The following is a 25,216-nucleotide window of genomic DNA, read 5'->3' as shown; positions in this document are numbered from 1 at the left end:
TATTTAGTTTTAAAAATGATATAGAATTGTCTTTGCACTACCACTATTTTTTTTTCCTATAGATGACAAAAGAAAATACTTTACAAAGTGTGGCAATTAAATTGTTGTTAATGACATAATACTATTAAAAGTGTTGGGATCAATTGCAATTTATAAGTTCTCTCCCGTCTAACTCGCCACATAATACATGGGTAAATTGATCGGATAATTAATTATCTGTCCTTCTACAATGAATTTACGCGTATTTCTCTCACAAGCAAGATGGAATTTGTATGAGCCCCACATATTTTTAAGAAAAAATCACAGTGTGATAGCTACCGGAAATAATCTTTTGTTAGATAGATACGTGTCGATTGATTGCATTTAATTCGTTAAATTGAATATATTAGTCGGTACCCCCAATTTGTTATTGTTTTATTTTATCATTGTTTTGTAAAGTTAATTGATTGCGAATAATTCAAGCCACATGGATGAATATGACTCTCTTTCACAAAATAAGGCAGGTCATGTGAACCTCACACATAGTTCCTACACAAAATAATTGTCCGCTGGATTGATTGAATATAATTCATTAAATAGACAATTATAGACTAGTATTAATTCAAATTGTTTTATTTTTCATTACTATCATTATTACTTTTTATTTGATTGGTTCAAAGTTTATATAGGAGTTGCCGAATTGGGCTACATAATAAGAGGTTGTTCATCTTCCATCCTGTGTCATTTTCTTACCCCTATCAGGATTCAAATTCGACACTAGCAACATAAAAGTTTCAAACTTTTTACTATTTCCTAGGAACTTATTATTATTATTATTATTATTATTATTATTACAGAAATTCCTAAGTTCCTTAATATATTATTTGTTATTATTTGCTGAGTATTATGAAAGTTTAAACTTTGAAGTATTTATGTCCTATTTAAGGTTAGAATGGTATAAAATTTTCTTTACATTTACAACATTTTTTTCACAAATGACAAAAAATGTTACAAAAATACTTTCAAGAAGTATACGAATTAAATTATTATTCATGACCTAATATTGTTAGAATGTTCGAATTGATTTTAATTAATTGGCTTTTTCATTGAATTGGCCATGCAATGCACGTGTGAATAGATCCATTCATATGCATCAGCGTACAATGAATGAATGTGGCTCTCTCTGATAGGGAATTGAGATTGTGCGAGCCCTCATGTTTCTCATAACGAATCATATTTTGACAGCTGAAAGAAATAAATGCTTTTCAGGACAAGAAGTGTCGATCGATTGCTTTCCATTCGCTAGATAAATATATATCGACCAATCTCGACGTTTATTTTGTCATATTTGATCATTGTTATCAAGACAAATAATTATTGATAACTGAGATGACATGGATGAATGACTTTGTTCCACAAACAAGGGAGCTTCCGCTATATTGAATAATAGTTCATTCCATAAATAGATAATTAAGTGTGAATTAGTCACAAAAAAAATACCCGTATTTTATTTTTATTATTATTAATATTATTATTTACTGCAACCAATCACATAATTTGGGACCTTATATAAATGAAGAAGGGGCAGAGGAGAAAAATGTAAAAACACACACCCGCGTGATGTTCAGTCCGCTTGAGGGCGCGTGGGATGGGATTTACAACTAGTGCTCGTTGCCTTTTCTTTTTGGCCTTGTGCTGGGGCGCCCAAGTCCAACTCTGAATTGGATTTTATTCAATATAATAATAAATAAATACGTCATTCTGTACAGCTATCGAGCTGAGGAGAGAGAGAGAGAGAGAGAGAGAGGAGAGAGAGTCGTCAAATCGAGTGGCGAAGGGGTTGGGTGTGTGTGTTGGTGTTCGTATTTATGTGGTGGTGGTGGAGGCAGCCATGAGGGTTTCATCTGGTACAAAACCAAGCACACAGCCCAATTCCCAGGGATAAATTTAGAGAGAGAGCCTCTCCCGAAGCTCTCAGATAGGGAGAGAGACAGAGAGACTGCAGGGCTGAGCTCAAATCCCCAACAAAGATTTTACCTTTTTTCTATATTTGCTCATTTTTCAATCTTCTCCTGTTCCCCTTTTCACCTTCTCTCGCCGTCCCGGATGGATCCATTTGATTTTGTTTCTTCCATCATAGAGCTTCGCAAAGGTATAATTCTCGCCAATTCTCCCTCCTGGATCTTTTGTTTCATTGTACGATTGCCCCTAAATACTGGCTTTTTCGTTCGATCAGTATTTGGATTTTTTTTTGGGGGGGTTCAATTGATTGAGATCTCTGAAGATTGAATCTTCCAACAATGTGAGGTTGTAGTTTTGGTTCGTACTTGCTTTGTCTTTGATGTTTATTTCTTGTTGCCTTATTTATTGCGCGTGATTTTTTAGATTTCGGCGGTTATTTCCGCTTCTGGTTTACAGGCTAGGGTTTAATTCAATGAGCTGGGTGCCAAGTTCTTAATTGACTACTTTTGTGATCCTTTTTTTCTTGGATAAATTGAAAGAATTTTCAGTTGTGTCGTTGTCTTATTGATGTATGAAGTTTAGGGTTTTAAGTTCCGTTGTACTAAATTCAGCCCATGTTATCTTTTTCCATTTTCTTGAAATGAGTTCACATCCTTATCTTCTGCTGTTTTGCTTGTTGAGAAAGAAATGTGTAGTGATGCCTTCAAATAACCTAAAAATTGTGTCTGTAGTGATTATTTATAGTTCATTTGTCGTTAATGTATCTATAATGCTAGTTTAATTGAGAACTAGAATCATTTGTGGTTTTCTATTTTGTTTTTAAAATTGTTGGTCTCCTGCATGGTATATCTTCAGCCTTGAACATGGTCTTTCAGCATGTTTTTATCATGTTTAGCATGAATTTAATATCTTTGATATCTGAGATATTTCATTGTGGCAAAATGGTATTAGCAGTTGTTTATTCGATGAATTCCTGTACAATTAGGCTATGTCCATGTCATCATGCTTGTTCAAAATTGCTTTGTTGTTCTGAGGTTTTGCACAAAAATGGTGAGTGCGCATCTAGCATGTCATAAGAGAAAAATCTTGTCTGGTTGATTAGGAGAGCACTTGATGAATTGTTTTGCAGGATTTGGGTAGTGTTAGCTGGAACTTCGCTTATTTTCTCCATCAGTCTTCTTAATGCATGCTGAATTTCAATAAAGAATGAGCTTTTCAAAGAAGGGCATCCCAAGTAATGAGACAAAGTTAATTGCCGCAAACAGGGCAACAACTTTGAATCCAAATGCAGCAGAATTTGTTCCTTACTCCCTTAGATCTCCAGCTGGAAGTAGCAGCAGTATAGATACAACAGCAAAGCTCCATACGTCAGGGACATTAGGGAAAGCAGTGTTAGATCATTCAGAGTCGTCTGTTTCAAATAATTCTGATGAAGAGGCGCACCAATACTGGTGTCATCAGCTCCCTGATGATATTACTCCTGACTTTAAGGTTATGGGAGAAGATGAGTCTCAAGGACTTGGGAGCCTCTCACTATCTTCGTTATCCTTAAACGATGGCAGTGAAACCTCAAGGTTCTCCTCGTCTCTGGGTAGCAGATATATATCAAATGAGCAGCAAGAGTTATCTTCCAATCATATTAATGGTAACAGCTTCACAGAAAAGTTGGGGTATTCTGTTTCATCTTATGGCGATAATTCATTGTCTGCGAACTTTCTGCACTCACCATCTAAACCTTGGGAGAAGCAAATTGTCAACAGTGATCAGCTTCTAGGAAATGGTAGAGAGGTACCTCATTATAGTGGGAATTCTAGACAAGGACTCCTAAATGATGTGTTCAATGAGCATACTATAGTAGACAACACTAGTGTGAACCCTGTGGAGTTTTTGGTCTCACAATTCCCAGGATTTGCTGCTGAAAGTCTTGCAGAGGTGTATTTTGCCAATGGATGTGACTTGAACCTAACTATTGAGATGCTCACTCAGCTAGAGGTAGGTTTATTATTTCTCATTAATGCACTTTTGGAGTTTGGTCAAGATTTGGTGGTTTGCTTCTATCTTGGACTATAATGATTCAGTGGAAGCATTGGTGGTAGATACGCATCTTTTCTGTAGCTTTTATAATTTGTGGTTTACATTGTATTTAGTTGTTGTAGTGAAATATAGTTTCAGGAGATGTGATGTTTTGCGAATAACTTTTTTAGGAAGCTTCGCCTGCAGCACTTTGATTGGATGCTACATTGCTAGTTGTTTAATAGAGTGGTGAAATTATTTTGGGGATTATTGAAGTACCATTGTGATTTTCAAAGAATCAACTCAACTAAAATGTGATCAGTTTATAAAAGAGGAGTTGCAGTGAGAAAATATTTTTAAATTTATTCAAATTGTATTACTACAAGCTATGTTTCATTAAAAGTTATGTTGTGCTTCCAGTTTGATTGATGATTGGACATTTTCTTTTTAGTCCTGTCTTACAGAAAAGCACACTGGAAGTCATAGAATTTGCAATAAATGCGATGAGAAATCGATTGGGATGCTCAGCAACTGCAGAGGGCTATCCTTTTTATGCCCTTTATTCCCCAGACTGGTTTGAAGTGATTGAATGCAACTGTTGTCTATGTTTAAGTTTCCAGTTTTCTGTTCAGATGACTGAGATCAGAAAAAAAACTCTTCCTTAGATAATTTTTGTTTCTGTTCTATAGGCTAGGTTATGTATTTTATTTAGGGTAAAAAAAGTTTGGGTGGGGGAGGGGTTTGGCACTGCAGGATTAGAGAGTTGCATGGACATCTCCTTTCTGCCACATTACACTGTATTTGATTATTGTATAGTATTAATTTGAGATTCTTGCTTTTTCAATGGTGTGTTTTATGCTTCCACAGGGGCGTTGGCACTTAAGTTAGTTTTGTAGCTTTACTTGTTCTGATGTATATGGAAGTTATGGAAAAATGTGGCTACTTTTACGATAAATTTTTGCAGATCTTAATAACTATATCTTTGTGGACCTGTATTATTGTTTCTATGTTTATTTTATGGTAACTTTGTTTGTAATTGTAGCTTCAAGTCGATGGTAATTTCAATCAAAATATAAGCTTGAAGAATTTTTCAGCTCCCAACCTTAGCACATTAGACTTTCCTGCACTTCCGGTGCCAGACAACCAGAATAATCTGCCAAAATATTCTAGGGAGGATCTCCAGCAAAGTTTCGCTCCCTATCAATCTTCTGATAAGGATAATATGCTTTTGTTCAGAGCCAGCTCCATTCCATCAAGATCCGCTGTTGATTTTGCTTCAATTGTCAAGAAGGGAGTTCAAGACTCTGGCATATGGAAGTATGATAGAAATGGCTCTGCAGATGCAAACATTGGCTCAAGTAGAAATTCTTTAGTTTTGGGAAGCTCTTACAGCAGTGCAAATGGAAGAGGCGTGTATAGTGACAAGTTGCAAAGCCGTGGTTCAGCTCGAGCAGCTCCTACTTGGCTTGAAACAGGAGATGCAGTTGGTAATATTCTCAAACCAAAAAAAATTACTTACACACATTTACTGAACCTTTAATTGATGGACGAAAACCTCCTGCATATTTATTTGCATTAATACTGTTGAGACAGGGAATATGTATTCTGAGCTGCGGGAAGAAGCTCGTGACCATGCACGCCTGCGTAATGCTTACTTTGAACAGGTATGACCTAAAACAGGTCCGACCAACTTTTGGGGAGAGAGAGAGAGAACTTCAGTAATTAACAACTTTATGGTGCCCCAATTGCCTGATAGAGTTGTTACATATTTATAGATCCTGCGAATGATAAAAATTTGTAGAGCAGCACTAGATCTTAGATTGTAAACATGCTTCTAAACACTAGATCTTTAGATTATAAACGTGCTTCTAATTAAATAGTGTAATGTATGATCTTCATGATGCAATTTTAAAGACAAAGGATGAGTTGAAGATTGATCATCAGTTTTTTTGAGTTTTCTTTTCAGTTAATACTTAAGTTCATTTAAGCCTTGTAGCTTTTGTTTATCGTAACTAAAATATGCGAGGGACAAAACTTGGAATCAGATATGGTTTGTGGATGTCAGATGTTATAACCTTTGTCCTTCTCTACAACCCTCCCCCCCCCCCCCCTCCCCTCCCCTCTCCCAAACCCACCACCACAAAACCCCTACCCAAAAAAGAAAACCTAAAAAAGTAGCTATAAGGAAGGATAAAATAAGAAAGTGGAGTGCATTAACAATCATGCTTCAAGATTTGTAGGACTAAGCTAAGTTTGCTTTTTTTATTTATGGACACTAGTCAAGTAGAGTCTAGGAACAAGAGCCAGTTGTACATTGTAGGCCTACTCCTACCAGAATGCAGTGGCTGAGAACATGCTTGACTAGCATGTTGACCAATAGGTTTTGTTAGGTTTGCTTTGTCAAATTGTTGTTAGTGGGCCACTGCAAAGAACATAACCTATTAGGGCCATTATACCGCAAATGTTCTCAAATACACCTGCTGACTGCTGAGCCAAATCACATGTGAGTCTACTCTAATTCTTGTATTCAATTTTTTAGTGCAATTTGACTGCAAAATCACATTTATTGACAGGGTAGTACTATCTTGTTTGAAAATAGGCAAGGCAGGCATACCTCATTGGCAATAAGGCTCTAGCAAAGGAACTAAGCATAAAGGGGCAGCTGCACAACATGCATATGAAGGCAGCTCATGGAAAAGCTCAAGAATCTATATACCGTCAGAGGTTTGTTACTTGTTTTTACTCGGCCTTGTCCATCAACAAGATGATGCAGTAATGGTTGGGTTGGATTTATTTTTTGGTTGTTTACTTGAGGTGTCCTTTTATATTTTTGATGGAATGAGATCACGCTCTATTTGGCGCCTGAAGTTTTAGTTCTTTACCTTGGGACTCCTTTGAGACCTTTACCTCTGAATATATTTATCCTAATGTTCTAAATAATATCTGTAGCTTTCGTTGTAGGTACAGATGTTTTAGTTTTACCTTCCCCAATTTGTTCTTCTTCTTCCCTCTCTGGTTGTCTGGTAGGGTACCATCCTTCCAAACAATAAACCCTTTTAATTTTATAATTCCCCTCTTCTTCTCCTCCTCCTCTTCTTCTTCTTCTTCTTCTTCTTCTCTCTGCCATTTCAGATTGTTAGTTAGGTTTATGATTGTTTTTACTTTTCCATGTTTTTTTGATGTAATATCCTTTCAATTTTGGTGGGCCTTAAGAGGATGCTTGCCTGATAATTTACCATCCTTCTGCTCGCATCCTTTGCTGTTATTCTTTTAATCCTCACAATTAGAAGAAACTTGAATAATAAATTTTCAGGAGGCCCCTCTCTCTCTCTTTCTCTCATGCACATGCACACCCTAATTGCTACCACCCACACTTCTGTTGTTTGCCATTGTCCTGTTGGAACAAATTATCATGAAATCAAATAGATGAAATACACCATCTTCCAATGGCACCATGGCCATCATTGGCAGTGGGTTTTTATTATTATATGCACAACGACTCTTTGAAATGCTAACCATTGCAAGAATAATCTATTGTTGCATTTACAATTGTTCTGCAGGAACCCAGTTGGTCTAGAGATGCAGAGCAATGGTAGAGGACAGGAGAGAATGATAGATCTGCATGGGCTGCATGTTAATGAAGCCATACATGTGCTGAAGCATGAGCTGAGCGTGTTGAGGAGCATGGCGAGGTCAGCAGAGCAGCATCTGCAAGTATACATATGTGTTGGGACGGGCCACCACACCAGGGGCTCACGCACCCCAGCCAGACTTCCAGTTGCTGTACAGCGTTATCTACTTCAGGAGGAAGGCCTCGACTACACCGAGCCCCAGCCAGGGCTTCTTCGTGTTGTGCTATATTGAAGCCACAGATGTAAGCCTTACTTGTGGTGTAGGACATTTTGATACAGTACAATCCATCGTGTCATAATCAATCATCATAATCATTCTTGTACCTGTACATGGAAAGAGTTGAAGAGAAATGGGAGAGGTGAATCAGAAGAAAAAGAAAAAAAAAAAAAAAGAAAAAAGAAAAAAAAAAAAGTGAAAATGAGAAAATGAAAAATATGTAGAAAGTGAAAATGAAATGGTGAAGAGGGAATTGGAAATGTATCAGTATGGTTGAAGGCGGCACATATCACATTTAGGGGGTAGCCATCGGCGAGGGAGCCCTGCATCAGCAGTCTTTTGCACCTCCTCTGTTGTTTTGTACCTTTTTAACTTTTTTTTAAAAATTTTTGTTACATTACATCCTGTTTGTTTCTCTGTTTTTTTTTTTTTTTGTCAGATGTAACTGATAGAATTGAATTTACATGATAGCTCAGTTCACTCGACTGTGTCAGGCAAGGGCTCAAATTAGCATGAATCAGAAAATGTATGATGCATGTTTGGGACACAGGTAAGATGGGAAATGACAGGAATTGGCTGGAAATTGATGTATGTGGAGCGCAGCAGATGGTACAAATCTGTTGATTTGATGATGGTTGATGGTTTCAGCCAGCCTTCCTATGAGTTTCGCTCTCATTTCGCAATTAATCCCATTGAAGCTCTCTAAGTCTGATGGTGAATGCTCTGGTATTCTTTTTTACACCAGTTGTGTGTTTGATGGGCTAGGGTTTGGCTAAAGACTCCCTTAGCCTATTTTCTTTACAACAGAATTGTAAAATAGAGCTCATTGAGTTGAGATGTTTTTAGCCTCTAGAGCTGGTCAGTTTATGTCGGTAGCAACCGGTTAACCTAGTGAAAGGCTTAAAAATGAAGAGGTGAGACAAAAAATTATACAAAACAAAGAGCTACACATTTTGTTTTGTTTTGTTTTGTTTTGTTTTGCTTTTTTTGGTTAATAATGACAGATTATTGTGAAGATAATTAGCATTTTTAGCCGAAAATTAGTTATCTTATTGAATCCTATCCTGATACCCAAGGTGCTTCCCCATGATGCAATTTAAATTTACTACTAGTAGAGATCTTATGCTATAACGTAAAATCATTAAATTATAAGATTATAAATAATATGAAATACCAATTTTCAATGTTAATAATAATTTGGTATTTCTAATAAATTTATAACTTGATAAGTTTCTTAAAATTTGAAAATCGCCCATAAGTAAAATTATCCATCTTTTGAACCTTACGATACTAATTTGACTTTTATGACTATTAATAATAATTGGATTAAGATTTCCTATAATTATTAATCATATTTTAATATGATTAAAATTTTTTTTATTAAATTGTAATCGTGTGAAAAATTAATTTTTTGTTAATTGATTCTTGATATAATTTTTTATCATAAAAAAATTTTAAAATATTTTTTTTTCACTCATTTTCTATAATATTTTTTAAGATTCAAATGGGACTTAATTGAAATAGAAAATGCAAGTAAATTTAACTTGACTCAAACTAAAAAATGAAGGAAATTTCGGACTCCAATACAAATCATTCATTTAAACTTCAATTAAGCTATGGTGTACCCATGATTGCAAAACTTCAATTTTCATTCATCAATTTTTTTTTTTTTTTGTAATAGGCACCGGGTCTCCACGCGTCCGTTTTACGGTCCACGTGACTAATTTTGCGCCCCTTGAAGTTGACCCCACAACTCCAAAAAGAGGGTAAATTCAGGAGTCCAGAGGCGGAAACGAGTCCGGTAGGGTTTGAATACCTGACCTCGTGAAAGGCATGGGCGGCCCTGCCTTTAGGCCATTGAGGCAGGCGCCTAGGGCCCCCAAATTTTTGGGGCCCCTCAATTTTTTTAATATAATAATTTTTATTTTTGAATTTCAAAATTTTTTTTAATTAAATAATATTAATATTATTTATTATGCTCTATATCCATAATTGACTTCCTAACTAATTAATAAATAATAAAATTATATTTTAAAATATAAAATAAATACAATGTAATTCTTTTTTTTCAAGTCTTATATTTCTCAACTAACAACTTTATTGTATTTCAAATTATCTATTATTCCCATCTTTCTCTCTTAGTCTCTCTAAAAATTTTTTTTCATCTCTCACACTCTCATCTCTTGGTTTTTCTATGATTTTTGCTCCAACTATTGTGTTCATCATCTTCGGGCCTCCAATTCTATGTAATTTTCATCAATTCTAATTTTTATTTCAATGTTTGTATATTATTTTTCTATTATTTTCACTTTGAATTTTTTTTTTCTATTTTTTTTTAGATTTTGGAAGCTTTGAGATTATAGCGTTGTATCCGACAAGAATCCGATATCTCTAAAGTCTTACTCACCGATTGATTTGTAATAATAATAATAATCAGGTTATATTGTTTCAATCTACTATTTCTATAAATTTATTAAATTTATTTTTATTTGTTTACATAATTTGTCAATTTATAGTTAGTGTTAATTTAGAAATTTAATTATGTCAACGAGAAAATATGACTCCGGATATGAAAAACAAAGAAAGAAAAAAAATAAGAAGAATTAGTGTCATCTCAAAAGGGAGCTCTTGATAAATTTATTTTTAGTTTTAAACAAAATATAAATGAGTAAGATAAAAATCCCCCAAAAAACGAGCAATCAATTCCAGAGACGGAATTAGAATATAATAATAATAATAATAATAATAATAATAATAATAATAAAATGGAGAGAAACATGATAGAAAATGGCTTATATATTCTAAAGATTTAGATAGAGTATTTTGTTTTTGTTGTAAGTTATTTTGCTAAAAATTAAATAACCAACAACTAGCTAATACTTGAAAATCTTGAATATAAAACTTTAATTAGTGATTTTGCATCTCAAAAAGTTAAAAAAATTAATTTTAAATAAAAATAAAAATAAAACAAAATATTAAGGGTCCTTGAATAAATTATTCGCCTAGGGCCCCATATTGTCAAGAGCCGATCCTGGTGAAAGGCACTCCTGCAGCCCACACTATCACCTGAACCACACCCTGGGGGTTTTCATTCATCAATTTTTGTACATGCATTTGGTTTACATGTTACTTTGTAAGATTATATTAAATTAAATAGGATAATCTCCTATTTCTGCTATGTATGTGGAATTAAATAATGACGTGTAAATTTTGTTTACACTCTTGCACGTGGGGACAAATCAGGGAGAGTCCCTAGTAATAATTTTATGATTGTGAATATAATAAATTAAGAGTATTTAACTAAGCTTAAGACCTCCTGTACACTTGGTGGTAAGGTAAGTTCTCTTCAAAACACTAATTCAATTTTTCACCTAGGCCGCCATGGATTTCTTCCTCACCTATCTTCTTTTCATTTCAAATTTCAATAATGCAAAGTTAGGCTTCACTCCCATCATTACACCTCAATAATTGTGACCTTGTGTCATTCACCAAGTGGGTTTCTTAGAAAAAGGGGGACTAGGGTTTAAAGCTCCTTAGGTTAGCCTAAGAAGTATATGCATGCATAGTAACATACCTTTAATTGATTTGACTCACTTAAAAAATGAGTAGTTCGAAAGTTATCTCAGGTATAAGAGTTCAGTTGTATAATAATTAGTCTAGGAGCTAGATCGTCTTTTCAGAGAATGCATTCTAATTTCAAACTCGTATAATTTTAAAAGAAATTAAAAAAAGAAAAATGTACTAAACATAACTCAGATTCAGTTTTCCTGAGATTTTTGAGGTTTTTGTAATAAAATTTAAGTTTAAACTAAAAATTAAATATACATGAAATAACTTAAATAAATATCAGATTCAATGCTAAAATAATAAAAGAACTAAATCTTACAACCATTCTATCAAATAAAAATACTAACTTTAAGTATAAACCCAAATAAGAATAAACGCTAACTAAATAAAAACACTAACTTTAATAATAAAAACACACAAGAACAATTTAAATTCTAATAAAGATTCTAAATAAGAGAAACAAATTGAAATTTTTTTCTATAATAAATAATAACCCAAACAAATATTTAAGATTCCATGCAAGACTTTAAGAGCAATCTAAACTAAATAATTCAAAATAACCCAACTAAAATAAAATTCAACCACAACTTTTTATTAAATAAATACACTAAAGAAAGAGAATAGAAGAGAGAAAGCGGACCTTATTGAACTAATGACTGACTTCATAGATCAACACGCGTCCTTTCCAGTGTATTTTGTTCTCACTCATACACTTCCTGAGAAAACTTCCTAGAAGGTCACCCATCTCAAGATTACTCCAAGCCAAGCACGCTTAACCGTGGAGTTCTTATGGGAAGACTCCCGAAAAGAAAGGTATACCTTGTTGATATGGGTAGTAATATCTAATCTTTTTAAGCTTTTCTTACACAGGATATTACATTCTCCCTCACTTACAGAACGCAATGTCCTCGTTGCAAACCCCTATTTCTAAACTCGGGCGATGTGAATTTCATCACACTTCCGACTGGGTAATTGCTTTGATACCATTTTGTAACGCCCCAACCTGATCTGTTAGGGAGCACTGCGTCTCTCCTCCTCCACTTGGACCAGACAATACGGGGGCCTTATTGGACTAATAACTAACCCCACAAATCAACACACGTTCTTTTCAGTGTATTTTGTCCTCACTCACACACTTCCTGAGAAAACTTTCCAAAAGGTCACCCATCCCAAGATTACTCCAAGTCAAACACGCTTAACCATGGAGTTCTTATGGGAAGACTCTTGAAAAAAAAGGTGCACCTTTTTTATATGAATAGTAACATCTAATCTTTTTAAGTCTTTCTTCCACGGGGTATCACATAGAGAGAGAGAGAGAGAGAGAGAGAAGAGGGTAGCCGTGAGAGATGCTGCCTGACTGCTACTGCTGCCATGGCCTCCCAAGGTTGTTGCTGCCTCCTGCTAGAACAAAAACAAAGAAAGAAAAAAAACCTCTCTAAAACCTAGCTAATACCCTACTTTTGTCTTTCTTCTTTTACTTTTTCAAAATAACCCATAAATCCCCCTTCTTTTTACAATTCAGCCCCCAAGCAATTGAACACCCTAGCCCCTTTTCTCTTGTGCGCATGGTCAGTATGGAAGGTCACATCAATTATTTTTTTATTTTCTTTTCTTGTTTCTTCTTCCTTTCTTTTTTTATTTCTCAGTACACAAGCACAATTTTGACCATACTAAAGGTTGTATTTCTCATAGCTCAAACACACGAAAGTTGTAGAACTCTTTCTCAGCTTTCCCCAGAATTTTGAATCGTCTCGATCGGAGTTCAAACGAGAAAGTTAAGCTCAAAATACGAAATAGTGTCGATTTTTACTTCCAATAATTACCCTGCGATAAAAAACCCAAAAATTCATAAATTACTCAATAAAACTCAAATGTTATAAATAGGACACCATGTTAATTTATTGAGGATAATTAGACATTTAATTAAAAATATAATTCGTAATGCATGAATTAAAACACCTAATTACGCAATTTAAGCACGTAATCATGATTCACACACAATTAATTGAAAAAAAAAATCCAATACTATCTATGTTATTACTCTAAAAATAGAAAATACATATAAAAATATCCCTATTATTTAAGTATTAAATTACATCCAAAAATGTTCTCAAGAAAATGGTTTTTGTACAAAATATAAATGTCAAATTGAGATTTTATAATCATGAAAACATTTTTTTTATTAAAATTATTTTTATATTTTAATTGTTTAGCCGTCATTTGAAATTTCTTAAAAAGTAAGTACTCATTGTAAAAAGTATTTAGAATAAGTAGTTGTATTAATAAGTATTGTTCGGCTTATATCTAGATAAATACTTGCTACAAAAGTATTTTTTTAAAAATATTTTTTTTGAACTTTTTAAGAAGTTATACTACCTACTTATAAGTAGTTGTTATTCATAAGCGGTGACAAACTTATAAATTTAAACAATTTATGGGCATGGCAGACGTTTTCAGTTCAGTACTTATTACAAATACTTTTTCAGAAAAGTATTTTTTAAAAAAGTTTGTGTATGTTTTTCTTTAGATATAAAACTATTTTTAAAGTAAATTTATCAATATTAATATTTAAAATTTATAAGACTATTTTAAAGTAATTTTATCAATATTAATATTTAAAATTATTATATGTGTGCGTGCGTGCAGTATGACTTTCACAATTCCATAAGAATAAGCTTTAAGTCAACATTGACATACTCTTCGAAAACAAGGAGCCAAAAGGGCTTTCAAGGATAAAAAGGGGAAGGTGCAGAAAAGACTTTCTAATGCGTTGTGCTAGCTTATTGTTTTTTTATGACAAACATAAAATTACAAGAGGAGAAACAAAGTAATTATATCATCAATGATGTTGATTGTGTCATAATTTACTTATGAGATTGTAAAAATACTTCCAAAAACTTATTTTATACTTGTGACGATTGCATAAGATCTTTCCACTTAATTAAGCTCGTGTTCCAATACGAGGGATTCAAGGATGGCCCAAGACATGAAGATGTAGGGTTTATTCATTCTTTTGATATCATCTAATGCGTAATATTAGTCTCTTGTTATCATCAAAAATCTAAAACTCTCAATCAACAACTCCAATAAACTTATGTATCATCCACAATTATTTACTACTTCATCTACTATTTTCGTCAACCAAGGAATTAAGGATTATAATTTTATTAAATCAAGATCACAAATACTTTTCCTTTTTAGTCTTAAGAACTGGTTGAGACAACTTACTGAAATAATAGGATAACTGTTAAAAATATATTTTTATTTATTTATTATTACAGTCGTTGGATCATCTCTAAATCCAACGGTTGTGTAGTGTCATATATATGTTTGTAAGTTATGGGAAAAAGAGTATATTGCTTGTCATTTTGGGCAAGGAGAGCTAGGGGTGGCTTTCTCTCTAGGAAGATTTTTTCTTCACTGGTTTGACAGGTGAAGGGTTGTACAGGGAATCTGGGATCGGGGAGAGCCTGATCAGATCTTGTACTGTCATCGTTTCATAGTAGATTTTTCTCCAAGTGCACACTTCGTGGACGTAGACAATCTTGTCGAACCACGTAAATTTTCTCATCTACATTTTTTCTATGAATATTCTTTGTGCTATTTTTTTTGTTGATCAGAAGATTAAAATCGTTACGTGTCAACAAGTAGTATTAGAGCATGGTTTCGATTGGGTTCAGATCTGATAGATCATATCAGATCGAAAGAAATTTTTTGGATAGTTTTTTCACGAGAGTGCTCAAGATCAAAGCAATTCGTTTAGATCGGATTGAGGTACGTAGTTCAGATCAAATTCTGGAAAATTATTCCAAAATTTTTTCACTTGAAGGAGGATCATTTTTCAATTGAAGGTGTGAACAAAAATTCAAAATAAAAAAAAAATTCGCGGATGAAGAACTTGATGAATAGGGCCATAATTGGGTGACAGACCTGGATTCAAAATCGGGTCAGGTACAGAATGCAACAGGTTGACACGCGGGTCAAGAAGCTAGGTTGCGAGTCGGATGCAAGCGGAACCCACCGGGTCAAGGCACGGGTCAACATCCGAGTCGGCTAGAACACGTGCGGGTTGCACGTGTAGTGGATCAGGGATCTGGGTTGAGCGAAACGGGCTAGGTCGAGGCGCGGATCCTCCCCGTGGAGTGCTGACGTCATCCAGATAGGTGCTGATGTCAGAGGAGAGAGGGAAAAAAAAGGAGAAAGGAAAAAAAAAAATTTAATGGCGAGTACTTCGATGGCTAAGTTCGAGGTGGAGCCCTTTAATGGAAAAAATAATTTCAGTTTGTGGCAAAGCACTGTGAATGATGTGTTGGTCCAATAAGGACTGATTAAGGTACTGTATGGGAAAGACAAGAAGCTAGAGATCATATCAGATGATCAAGGGGAGGAGCTAAAAATGAAAGCAGTAAGTACCATTCGCTTAACTTTAGCTCTAGAAATTAAATACAGTGTGTTGAATAAAACATCACCAGCTGAGTTTTGGAAAAAATTGGAGATTATTTATATGTCCAAGTCCTTAGTTAATAGACTGTATTTGAAGAAACAGTTGTATCAGTTGAGGATGAGTGAGGGCACAGAAGTCAGAGACCACCTCAATTATTTCAATATAATAATCACGTAGTTGCTGAGTATTGAGGTAAAAATTGAGGAGGAAGATAAAGCACCAATTCTCTTGATTTCGCTTCCCAGTTCACTTGATACTTTGAAAACCACATTACTGCTAGGTAAAGAGACTCTTACAGTTGATGAGGCGACTACTGCCATTCTGGAGAGTGATAATTTTCACAAACCAAATTATCTAGGATATGGAGAAGGGTTGGTGGCTAATGGTGAGTCTAGCCAATAGCGGGACAGGAGTTCTAGCAGGGGTAATTGGAATCGAGGGAAATCTCAATCCAAGTCTAAAGGTAAGAATGGGAACTGGAAGAGTGGTTGTTTTTATTGTGGGAAAGAAGGGCATATGAAGAAGGACTGTTTAAGGAGGAAAAAAGATTTAGAGGAAAAGAACAAGAAGAAAACTAAGCAGGCTATTGTAGTGGAGAGCAGTTTATCAGGTTTTTATGGGGATCTTTTGGTTGTTACTATAGGTCCAGTTACTTAGTCGATACTTGGACTTTGGATTCGGCGTGCTCGTATCTTATGTGTCTATACAGGGACTGGTTTGACTCCTATGAACCAATCTCTGGAGGGATGGTGTTGATGGATAATAATGCTTCCTGTGGTCTTCTTGGTATTGGAACGGTCAAAATCAGGATGTTTGATGGTGTGGTTAGAACCATCAGGGATGTGAGGCATGTTCTCGATCTGAAAAAGAATCTGATTTCCTTGGGCTCTTTGAACAGTAATGGTTTCCTTTTTCACCTAGGGATGGTGTGCTGAAAGTGGCTAGAGGTTCGCTGGTAGTAATGAAGGGTCATCTGAGGAACAATTTGTACACTCTAGTGGGTAGCACAGTGACAGGTGGAGCTGTAGCTAGTAGCTCTTCAGATACAGATACAGATACAGATGATACTACTCTGTGGCATATGAGGCTGGGTCACATGAGTGAGTTTGCAGAAGCTGCACAGGCAGAACTTACTGGGAGGTAATTCTTATTGTAAGCTTAAGTTCTGTAAATACTGTTTGTTTGGTAAACAGCGTAGGGTGAGTTTCAAAACAGGAAAGCATACGAGCAAGGAGGTGTTGGAGTACATTCGTTCAAATGTATGGGGTCCAGTACATGTACAATCTCACAATAGTGCTATTTATTTTGTCTCATTTATTGATGACTTTTCCAGGAAAGTCTGGGTGTATTTTCTGAAGCACAGGAGTGAGGAATTCAGTAAGTTCATGGAATGGAAAACTCAGGCAGAGAAACAAACATGGAAACAGGTGAAGTTTATGAGATCTGACAATGGACTAGGGTACAAAAACAGCTAGTTAATTGACTTCTGTAAGGAAGAGGGGATCACTAGGCACTATATAGTTCCACATGGGCCACAGTAGAATGGGGTAGCTGAAAGAATGAACAGAACATTACTAAAGAGGGCAAGATGTATGAAAATTTAGGCTAATCTACCTAAGTCATTCTAGGCAGAAGCAGTGAGTATGGCATGCTACTTGGAAAACAGGTCTCCTTCTACAGCTATTGATGCAAAGATTCTTAAGGAAGTATGGACAGGTAAGCCAGTAGATTACTCTATGTTGAGAATATTTGGTTGTCCATCATATGTGCATGTGCAGGAATAAGAAAGATCAAAGTTGGACTCAACGTCCAAACTGTGCGCATTTCTTGGTTTCCAAGAAAGAGTGAAAGGATACCGGTTGTGGGACCCTATGGCACGGAAGGTGGTCATTAGCAGGGATGTGATCTTTGATGAGGAAGTCATGTTGAAGGAGAATGTTGATAACAAGGTGGAGTCTGATTCAGCGGGAGTACCTATTCAGGTGGAGCTAGACAATATTTAGAATTCAGGTATGGGTAATACTCAAACTACTATTGTTGATTATGTTGCACAAGATACAATGAGACAGGCTACAGTTCCTCAGGAAATTTCTCAGACAGGTGATAGACATGAGCCTACAGGGCTAACCACCGACAGAGAAAGGAGGAATGTTAAGCCTCCAGTCAGGTATGGGTTTGAGGACTTAGTTGCATTTGCTTTGATTGCTAGTAGTGGAGATCCTTTTGATTTTTAGGAAGCATTTCAGAGTTCTGAACGAGATAGTTGTCATAGAGCCATGGTTGAGAAGATGGAGTCTCTTCATAAGAATAACACTTGGGTGTTAGTTCAGAAGCCTAAGGATAGGAAGCTGATTGGTTGTAAGTGGGTTTTCAGAAAGAAAGAACCTACTTCAGAATCAAAAGGGATAAAATATAAGGCCAGGTTAGTAACAAAAGGATACAAAGAGGAAGAAGGTATAAATTATAATGAAATCTTTTCTCCTATTGTTAAGCATGCTTCTGTTAGAACCTTGTTAGCATTGGTTGCCATGCATGATTTAGATATGGAACAGATGGATGTAAAGACAACTTTCCTTCATGATGAGTTAGAGGAAGATATCTTTATAGAGCAACCGTAGGGGTTTGTGGAACAAGGTAAAGAACACCTGATATGTAAGTTGAATAGGTCTCTTCATGATTTAAAGCAATCCCTTAGGCAATGGTATAAGAGGTTTGATTCTTATATATTGAGGATTAGGTATGTTAGAAGCAGTTATGACAGTTGTGTTTACTTCAGATTGCTTAACAGTGGTGTATATGTAATCCTTATGCTATATGTGAATGACATGTTGATTGCCTCTAACAGTACTGATGAGTTGAATGTGTTGAAAGCCAGGTTAGAGGATGAGTTTGAGATGAAGATCTTGGTGCATCTAAAAAGATCCTTGGCATGGAAATCGGGAGGGACATACAACAGAACAAGTTGTGGTTGTCACAGGGTAAGTATATTGAGAAGGTGTTGGAAAGGTTTAATATGGATAAGGCTAAACCGGTAAGTACACCTCTACCTGCTCATTTTCAATTATTTGCTAAACTGTGTCCTTCTACTGATGAGGATAAGTTGAATATGGCTAGTATGCCTTATGCCAGTGCAGTAGGGAGTCTGATGTATGCTATGGTATGTAGTAGACCAGACTTGTCATGTGCAGTTAGTTTGGTAAGCAAATATATGGCTAATCCAGGTAGAATGCATTGGAATGCGGTGAAATGGATTTTCAGATATTTGTGTGACACTTCTGATTATGGTATCTTGTTTGAAAGTACTAATGATTGTAATGTTTACTATTATGTGGACTCCGATTATGCAGGTGATTTGGATAAGAGGAGGTCTACTTCTAACTTCATTTTTACCATGGCTGGTGGTTCCATTAGTTGGAAGGCTATGTTGTAACCTACTATAGCTTTGTCTACTACAGAAGCTGAATACATAGCTTTGGCAGAGACAGGTAAGGAGGCTTTGTGGTTAACTGGACTGATTCAGGAACTTGGTGTTATGCAGGATAGGTTACACATATTCTGTGATAGTCAGAGTGCGATCCACTTGGCAAGGAATCATGTCTACCACTCTCGCACGAAGCATATTGACATGCAGTACCATGCAGTTAGAGGTTGGGTTGAAAGTGGTAAGTTCCAGTTATTGAAGATCCACACAGATGGAAATGCTACAGATATGCTCACGAAGCCTATTACATTAGCTAAGTTCAAGCACTGTCTAAACTTAGTTGATGTAGTCTCTTATTGATTGTTGACAGAGCATCCCAAAGCGTGGGGATGGAATGTTGTGCTTGACTGTGATTAAAAGTTAAGGTGGAGATTGTTAAAAAATATGTTTTATTTATTTATTTATTGTGGCTTTTATCACAGCCGTTGGATTGTCTCTAAATCCAACGGTTGTGTGGTGTCATATATATGTTTGTAAGTCATGGGAAAAAGAGTGTATTGCTTGTCATTTTGGGCAAGGAGAGTTAGAGGGGACTTTCTCTCTAGGAAGACTTTTTCTTCACTAGTTTGACAGGTGAAGGGGTGTACAGGGGATCTAGGATTGGGAAGAGTCTAATCAAATCTTGTACTGTAATCGTTTCATAGTGAACGCTCCGTGGACGTAGGCAATCTTGCCGAACCACGTAAAATCTCTCATCCACATTTTTTCTGCGAATATTTTTTGTACTATTTATTTTATTAATCGGAGGATTAAAATCGCTGCACGTCAACAATAACATTTTTTAGATACAAGACATAGATGTAGTACATTCAATGCATAATATGTTACAAATTGAAATCCAATGATCATTATAAAATTTATTTTTTTAAAATGTAAAAAAAAAAAGTATTCATATAATAAATTATCAAATGAACTTTAGTTAATTAATCATATTTTTATGAATTTTGACATAATGACCATTAATTGAAACATGATAATAATTCTACTACCACTTTTCTAGTTTAGAACTTTATTTAATTTTGTTTTAACATCATATATATCTTTATATCTTTATGCATATTTTATTAAATTTATATTCTATACCTAAGCATTATTTAGTTGTAGAGATTTTGCTTTTGCAAACAATAATGTCATACTTTTCATCCTCATTATTTGCAAATCACCTGCTTGGGAGGTTGGGAGGGAATCGAAGTTCAAAGTTTCAAACAATGCGCGGCGGCAATGCAAGTGCAGGTCAGCCTTCGATCCTCAACCACTTCTCAATCTCATCCCCATCTTCTCCTGATCCTCCACTATGGCTCCCGCTTCTCCTCTCTCTCCGCCGCCCCCCACCGCTCGTCGCCCTCCTCACCCTCGTCGTCTTCCTCCTCCAAATGGTTCTCCATCATCCGTTCCGCCATTTCCTCCAAGGACTTGCTTCTGGGCAAGCGCGCTCACGCTCGCATCATATCGTCCGGCCAAAATTCCGACCGCTTCCTCACCAACAATCTCATCACCATGTACTCCAAATGCGGTTCTCTATCTTCCGCTCGCCACCTGTTCGATAAAACTCCCGACCCAGATCGAGACCTCGTCACCTGGAACTCTATTCTAGCCGCCTATGCCTCAGAGTCTGAGGATGGTAGTACTCAGGAGGGTTTTCGCCTCTTCCGCCTTCTTCGAAGGTCCGTTGCATTCACGAGTCGACTCACTTTAGCTCCCGTCCTGAAGCTGTGCCTGAATTCTGGACGTTTATGGGCGTCGAAGGCTGTTCACGGTTATGCGATTCAAATTGGTTTGGAGTGGGATTCTTTTGTTTGTGGGGCTCTAGTCAATATATATTCAAAAATTGGTGAAGTCGGGGATGCCCGTGTTCTGTTCGAGGAAATGCCCGAGAGGGACATTGTGTTGTGGAATGTTATGATTAAGGCCTATGTGCAAATGGGTATTGAGCGGGAAGCATTTCTTCTCTTCTCGGAATTTCATCGGACTGGGTTACGTCCTGATGCAGCGAGTGTCCGTTGTATTCTTGGTGGAATTTCTGAAGTTGATTTGGATGATAGTAGGAGGCATGTGCAGCAGGTTCAGGCCTACGCAACTAAATTGTATTTGTCTGAAGATGATTCAGATGTAATATTGTGGAATAAAGCCTTATCCAAATATCTCCAAGCAGGTGATAATCAGGCTGCTGTTGAAAGCTTTGCGAATTTGAGAAGATCAAATGTAGATTATGATGATGTGACGTTAGTTGTCATTCTAGCTGTGGTTTTGGGTTCAGGTGATCTAGAGTTGGGGCAACAGATTCATGGCTTGTCTCTGAAATCAGGGTTTAACTCAGTTGTTTCTGTTGCAAATAGTCTTATCAACATGTATGCGAAGATGGGTTGTGTTTATTATGCACAAAAAGTGTTCACTAACATGGAAGAATTGGATTTAGTTTCATGGAACTCTATGATATCAAGCTGTGCACAGTGTGGAATGGAAGAGTCTTCTTTGACCCTTTTTATAAATTTGTTACGTGATGGCTTAAGGCCAGATCATTTTACATTGGCGAGTGTTTTGAGGGCTTGTGCCTATCTTAAAGAAAGCTTGCATCTTGCTACCCAAATACATGTTCATGCTCTAAAAATAGGTGTCATGGCTGGCAGTTTTGTTTCAACAGCGCTTATTGATGCTTATTCTAAGAGTGGAAGCATGGAAGAGGCAGAGTTTATTTTTCAAACTAAAAGAGAATTTGATTTGGCCTCTTGGAATGCAATGATGTTTGGCTACATAATGAGCAGTGACAATTACAAAGCACTGGAGCTTTTCACCCTAATGCACCAAAGTGGAGAGATATCAGATGAGATTACTTTAGCGACTGCAGCTAAAGCTTGTGGCTGCTTGGTAGGGTTGAAACAAGGGAAACAAATTCATGCCCATGCGATAAAAGTTGGTTTTGATTCAGATCTATATGTTAGTAGTGGTATCCTAGATGTTTATACTAAATGTGGAGAAATGAAAAATGCACAATTTGTTTTTGATGGTATATCTACACCTGATGATGTCGCATGGACAGCTATGATTTCAGGATACACAGAAAATGGGGATGAGGACCGTGCACTTTGGATATACCATTTGATGAGGAAGTCTGGGATCTTACCCGATGAGTATACCTTTGCCACCCTTGTCAAAGCCTGCTCTTGCTTGACCGCTCTAGAACAAGGAAGACAAATTCATGCAAATGTGATCAAGTTGGATTGTGCTTCAGATCCTTTTGTTGGGACCTCACTCGTTGACATGTATGCCAAGTGTGGGAGTGTTGAAGATTCATACCAATTATTCAAGAGAATGGATGTGGAGAATATTGCCATATGGAATGCCATGTTGGTGGGTTTAGCCCAACACGGGAATGGTGAAGAAGCCCTTGAACTTTTCAAAGATATGAGATTTCATGGAACTAAACCTGATAGAGTTACTTTTATTGGAGTCCTTTCAGCATGTAGCCATTCCGGCTTAATTGATGAAGCTTATGCTTATTTTCACTCAATGCTCAAAAACTATGGTGTTGAGCCAGGGATTGAGCATTATTCTTGCTTAGTTGATGCCCTTGGCCGTGCTGGGCGCGTTCGAGAAGCAGAGAAGCTGATTGCATCAATGCCCTTTGAAGCTTCAGCATCGATGTATAGAGCTCTGCTTGGTGCTTGTAGGGTTCAAGGGGATGCAGAAATAGGAAAACGGGTGGCAGCAAGGCTTGTGGCTTTGGAGCCTTTTGATTCATCAGCTTATGTTCTTTTATCTAATATCTATGCTGCTGCCAACCGATGGGATGATGTAACTGATGCTAGAAAAATGATGAAGGTTAAGAATGTAAAGAAAGACCCGGGGTTTAGTTGGATAGATGTAAAGAACAAGGTACATTTGTTTGTGGTGGATGACAGATCCCATCCACAAGCTAATCTGATATATGATAAGGTTGAAGATCTGATAAAAATTATCAAAGAAGAAGGATATGTCCCTGATACAGATTTTGTGCTCCTTGATGTGGAACAAGAGGAAAAAGAGCGTGCCTTGTATTACCACAGTGAGAAGTTAGCAATTGCATATGGACTTATAAGCACTCCTCCGTCCTCAACAATTCGGGTAATAAAAAACCTCCGAGTTTGTGGGGATTGTCACAATGCAATCAAGTATATATCAAAGGTTTCTAGAAGGGAAATTGTGTTGAGAGATGCAAACCGTTTCCATTGTTTCAGAGATGGAATCTGCTCTTGCGGCGATTACTGGTAGTGTTAAACTCAATTATTGTTTGGGATTTAATTTATTAACATTTTCTTTAAGTACAAAAAAGCTCAAGCTCCCGTGCATAATGGCAAGAAAATTTTTGTTTTTTTTTTTTGGGTGTTTAGCATCGACAATTAGAATTGTTTGTGCGGTGATAGCTAGAAATTACAGCATAATTATTGCCATAATAACATTCTGAAGCCCCTTTTTTATTGGGTTGGGAAGTACTGGACAGGAGGGGGGATATGTTATCATCTAACTAGTTCTCTTTTTGTGATCCGCAGTTTCACTTGTGTTAATAATCTCATTTTGTCGTCCAGAGGCATTTTTGGATGTCTTTAATTATTGGCTGTTTTGGTTCTTGCAATTCCTTTACAGACATATCTAACTGGTTGATGAGCTTGATCAAGCAAGCCAAGCAGAAATTTTCTTTGATTGCTTACAGTTTGAGCTAGAACCATTTTGCTGGAGCTCCGCTGAGCTCGAGTTGAGCCCTTAAGCTTGATCAGCAATTTGGCTAGTGCATCCCGCCATTCTATCTTCTTATTGAATAGGCATATTAAAATATTTTGTGTGAGAGAGAAACTGGTTAAAAAGGAGTTTGAATTCCGAAGGCATCATTGGTATAATGAGTCATTAGTATTAATAAGCTATACCCACTTTGAATTCCATTCCACATTGATGGAGAATATAAATTGAGGCAGGATGAGAAGTGGATGATTGAATAAAATAAAGAAATTTGTGCTCCAACTTTAGGTTCAGTCAATGAGTACTTACACAGTTACATGTAAGCGAGTTATGGTTTATTCAATGGTAAATGTCGCTTGAGTTGTAATGCTTAGCTTGGCTATTAATTAAGCACTTGTGTATGAAGTAATGATCTATTTAAAGTTTTGACCATGAGATGAACCATAGATATAATTTTTGTTTTTTGTTTTTTTGTTTTTCTAAAGGCATATGTATGGTTAACAATTATTTTAGAAGATAAATACATGTATGAAGACAATTTCCAATTGATTATGAGCAGTAACCACTGCTAAATGCAGTTTGAATTTAAATGTTCAGCCTGACCACAAAGCACTAACATACAAAGTTATGATTTATTCAATACTTCCACGATTACGAATCATAGATATCCTTTTTTTTTTCTTTCTCTTTTTTGTTCTAATAAGGTACATTCATTTAATTCTCTGAATTCAAATATTTAGCTTGACTATTATGTTTGAAGCGAATCGTAGATAAAGTTTTTCTTTTTCTTTTTTTTATAAAGGTGTACATATAATTAACAATATTTAGGACAGTAAGTATGCATAAAGACAATTCAAACAGATGATATTATGTAAGTTGAATGAGTAAAACTTGTTCAAGTCATCAATCATCATATTGCCTTTGTTGGGCTGTTATTAATTTTTTATGGTGTTAAAGGATTCAAAATAATTGTGTCATCGCCATCGAAGTACTTGTTTGAATAAGTTACTTTGCCTTACAATTTTGTTAGCTTATTAAAGCCTCATATTAATACCTCCCTTCCAACTATTCTCTTCTAATTTGTGAAATTTTGGTGGCACGTCAATATGAAATCAAGTAGCTGAATCCATTTAATTTGTTGTTTATATGAAAGATTTGTTTGGAGAGGTGGATTCGCGTGAATCTGTTTGTTCAAATTCATACAAATCTAA

General features: G+C 36.0%; 1 protein-coding gene across 1 annotated transcript; it reads left to right on the top strand.

The window, feature by feature from the left end:
- Positions 1–1,695: 1,695 nt before the first annotated feature.
- LOC131151512 (pentatricopeptide repeat-containing protein At4g33170-like) lies at positions 1,696–23,543 on the top strand. Its single transcript, XM_058102752.1, has 16 exons — positions 1,696–2,131; positions 3,071–3,933; positions 4,997–5,441; positions 5,548–5,618; positions 6,554–6,678; positions 7,515–7,812; positions 8,298–8,353; positions 16,458–16,661; positions 16,736–16,830; positions 16,927–16,954; positions 17,148–17,241; positions 17,443–17,530; positions 17,654–17,796; positions 17,884–17,964; positions 18,049–18,172; positions 20,443–23,543. The coding sequence occupies exons 2-16, from the start codon at positions 3,148–3,150 to the stop codon at positions 23,541–23,543; spliced, it is 5,739 nt and encodes a 1,912-aa protein (XP_057958735.1). The 5' UTR covers positions 1,696–2,131; positions 3,071–3,147.
- Positions 23,544–25,216: the final 1,673 nt, after the last annotated feature.

Source organism: Malania oleifera, chromosome 3, assembly GCF_029873635.1.
Source record: "Malania oleifera isolate guangnan ecotype guangnan chromosome 3, ASM2987363v1, whole genome shotgun sequence".
In the NCBI taxonomy this organism is placed as follows: Eukaryota; Viridiplantae; Streptophyta; class Magnoliopsida; order Santalales; family Ximeniaceae; genus Malania; species Malania oleifera.
The sequence above is the reverse complement of the archived record's forward strand: the minus strand, read 5'-3'. Positions and strand labels throughout refer to the sequence as shown.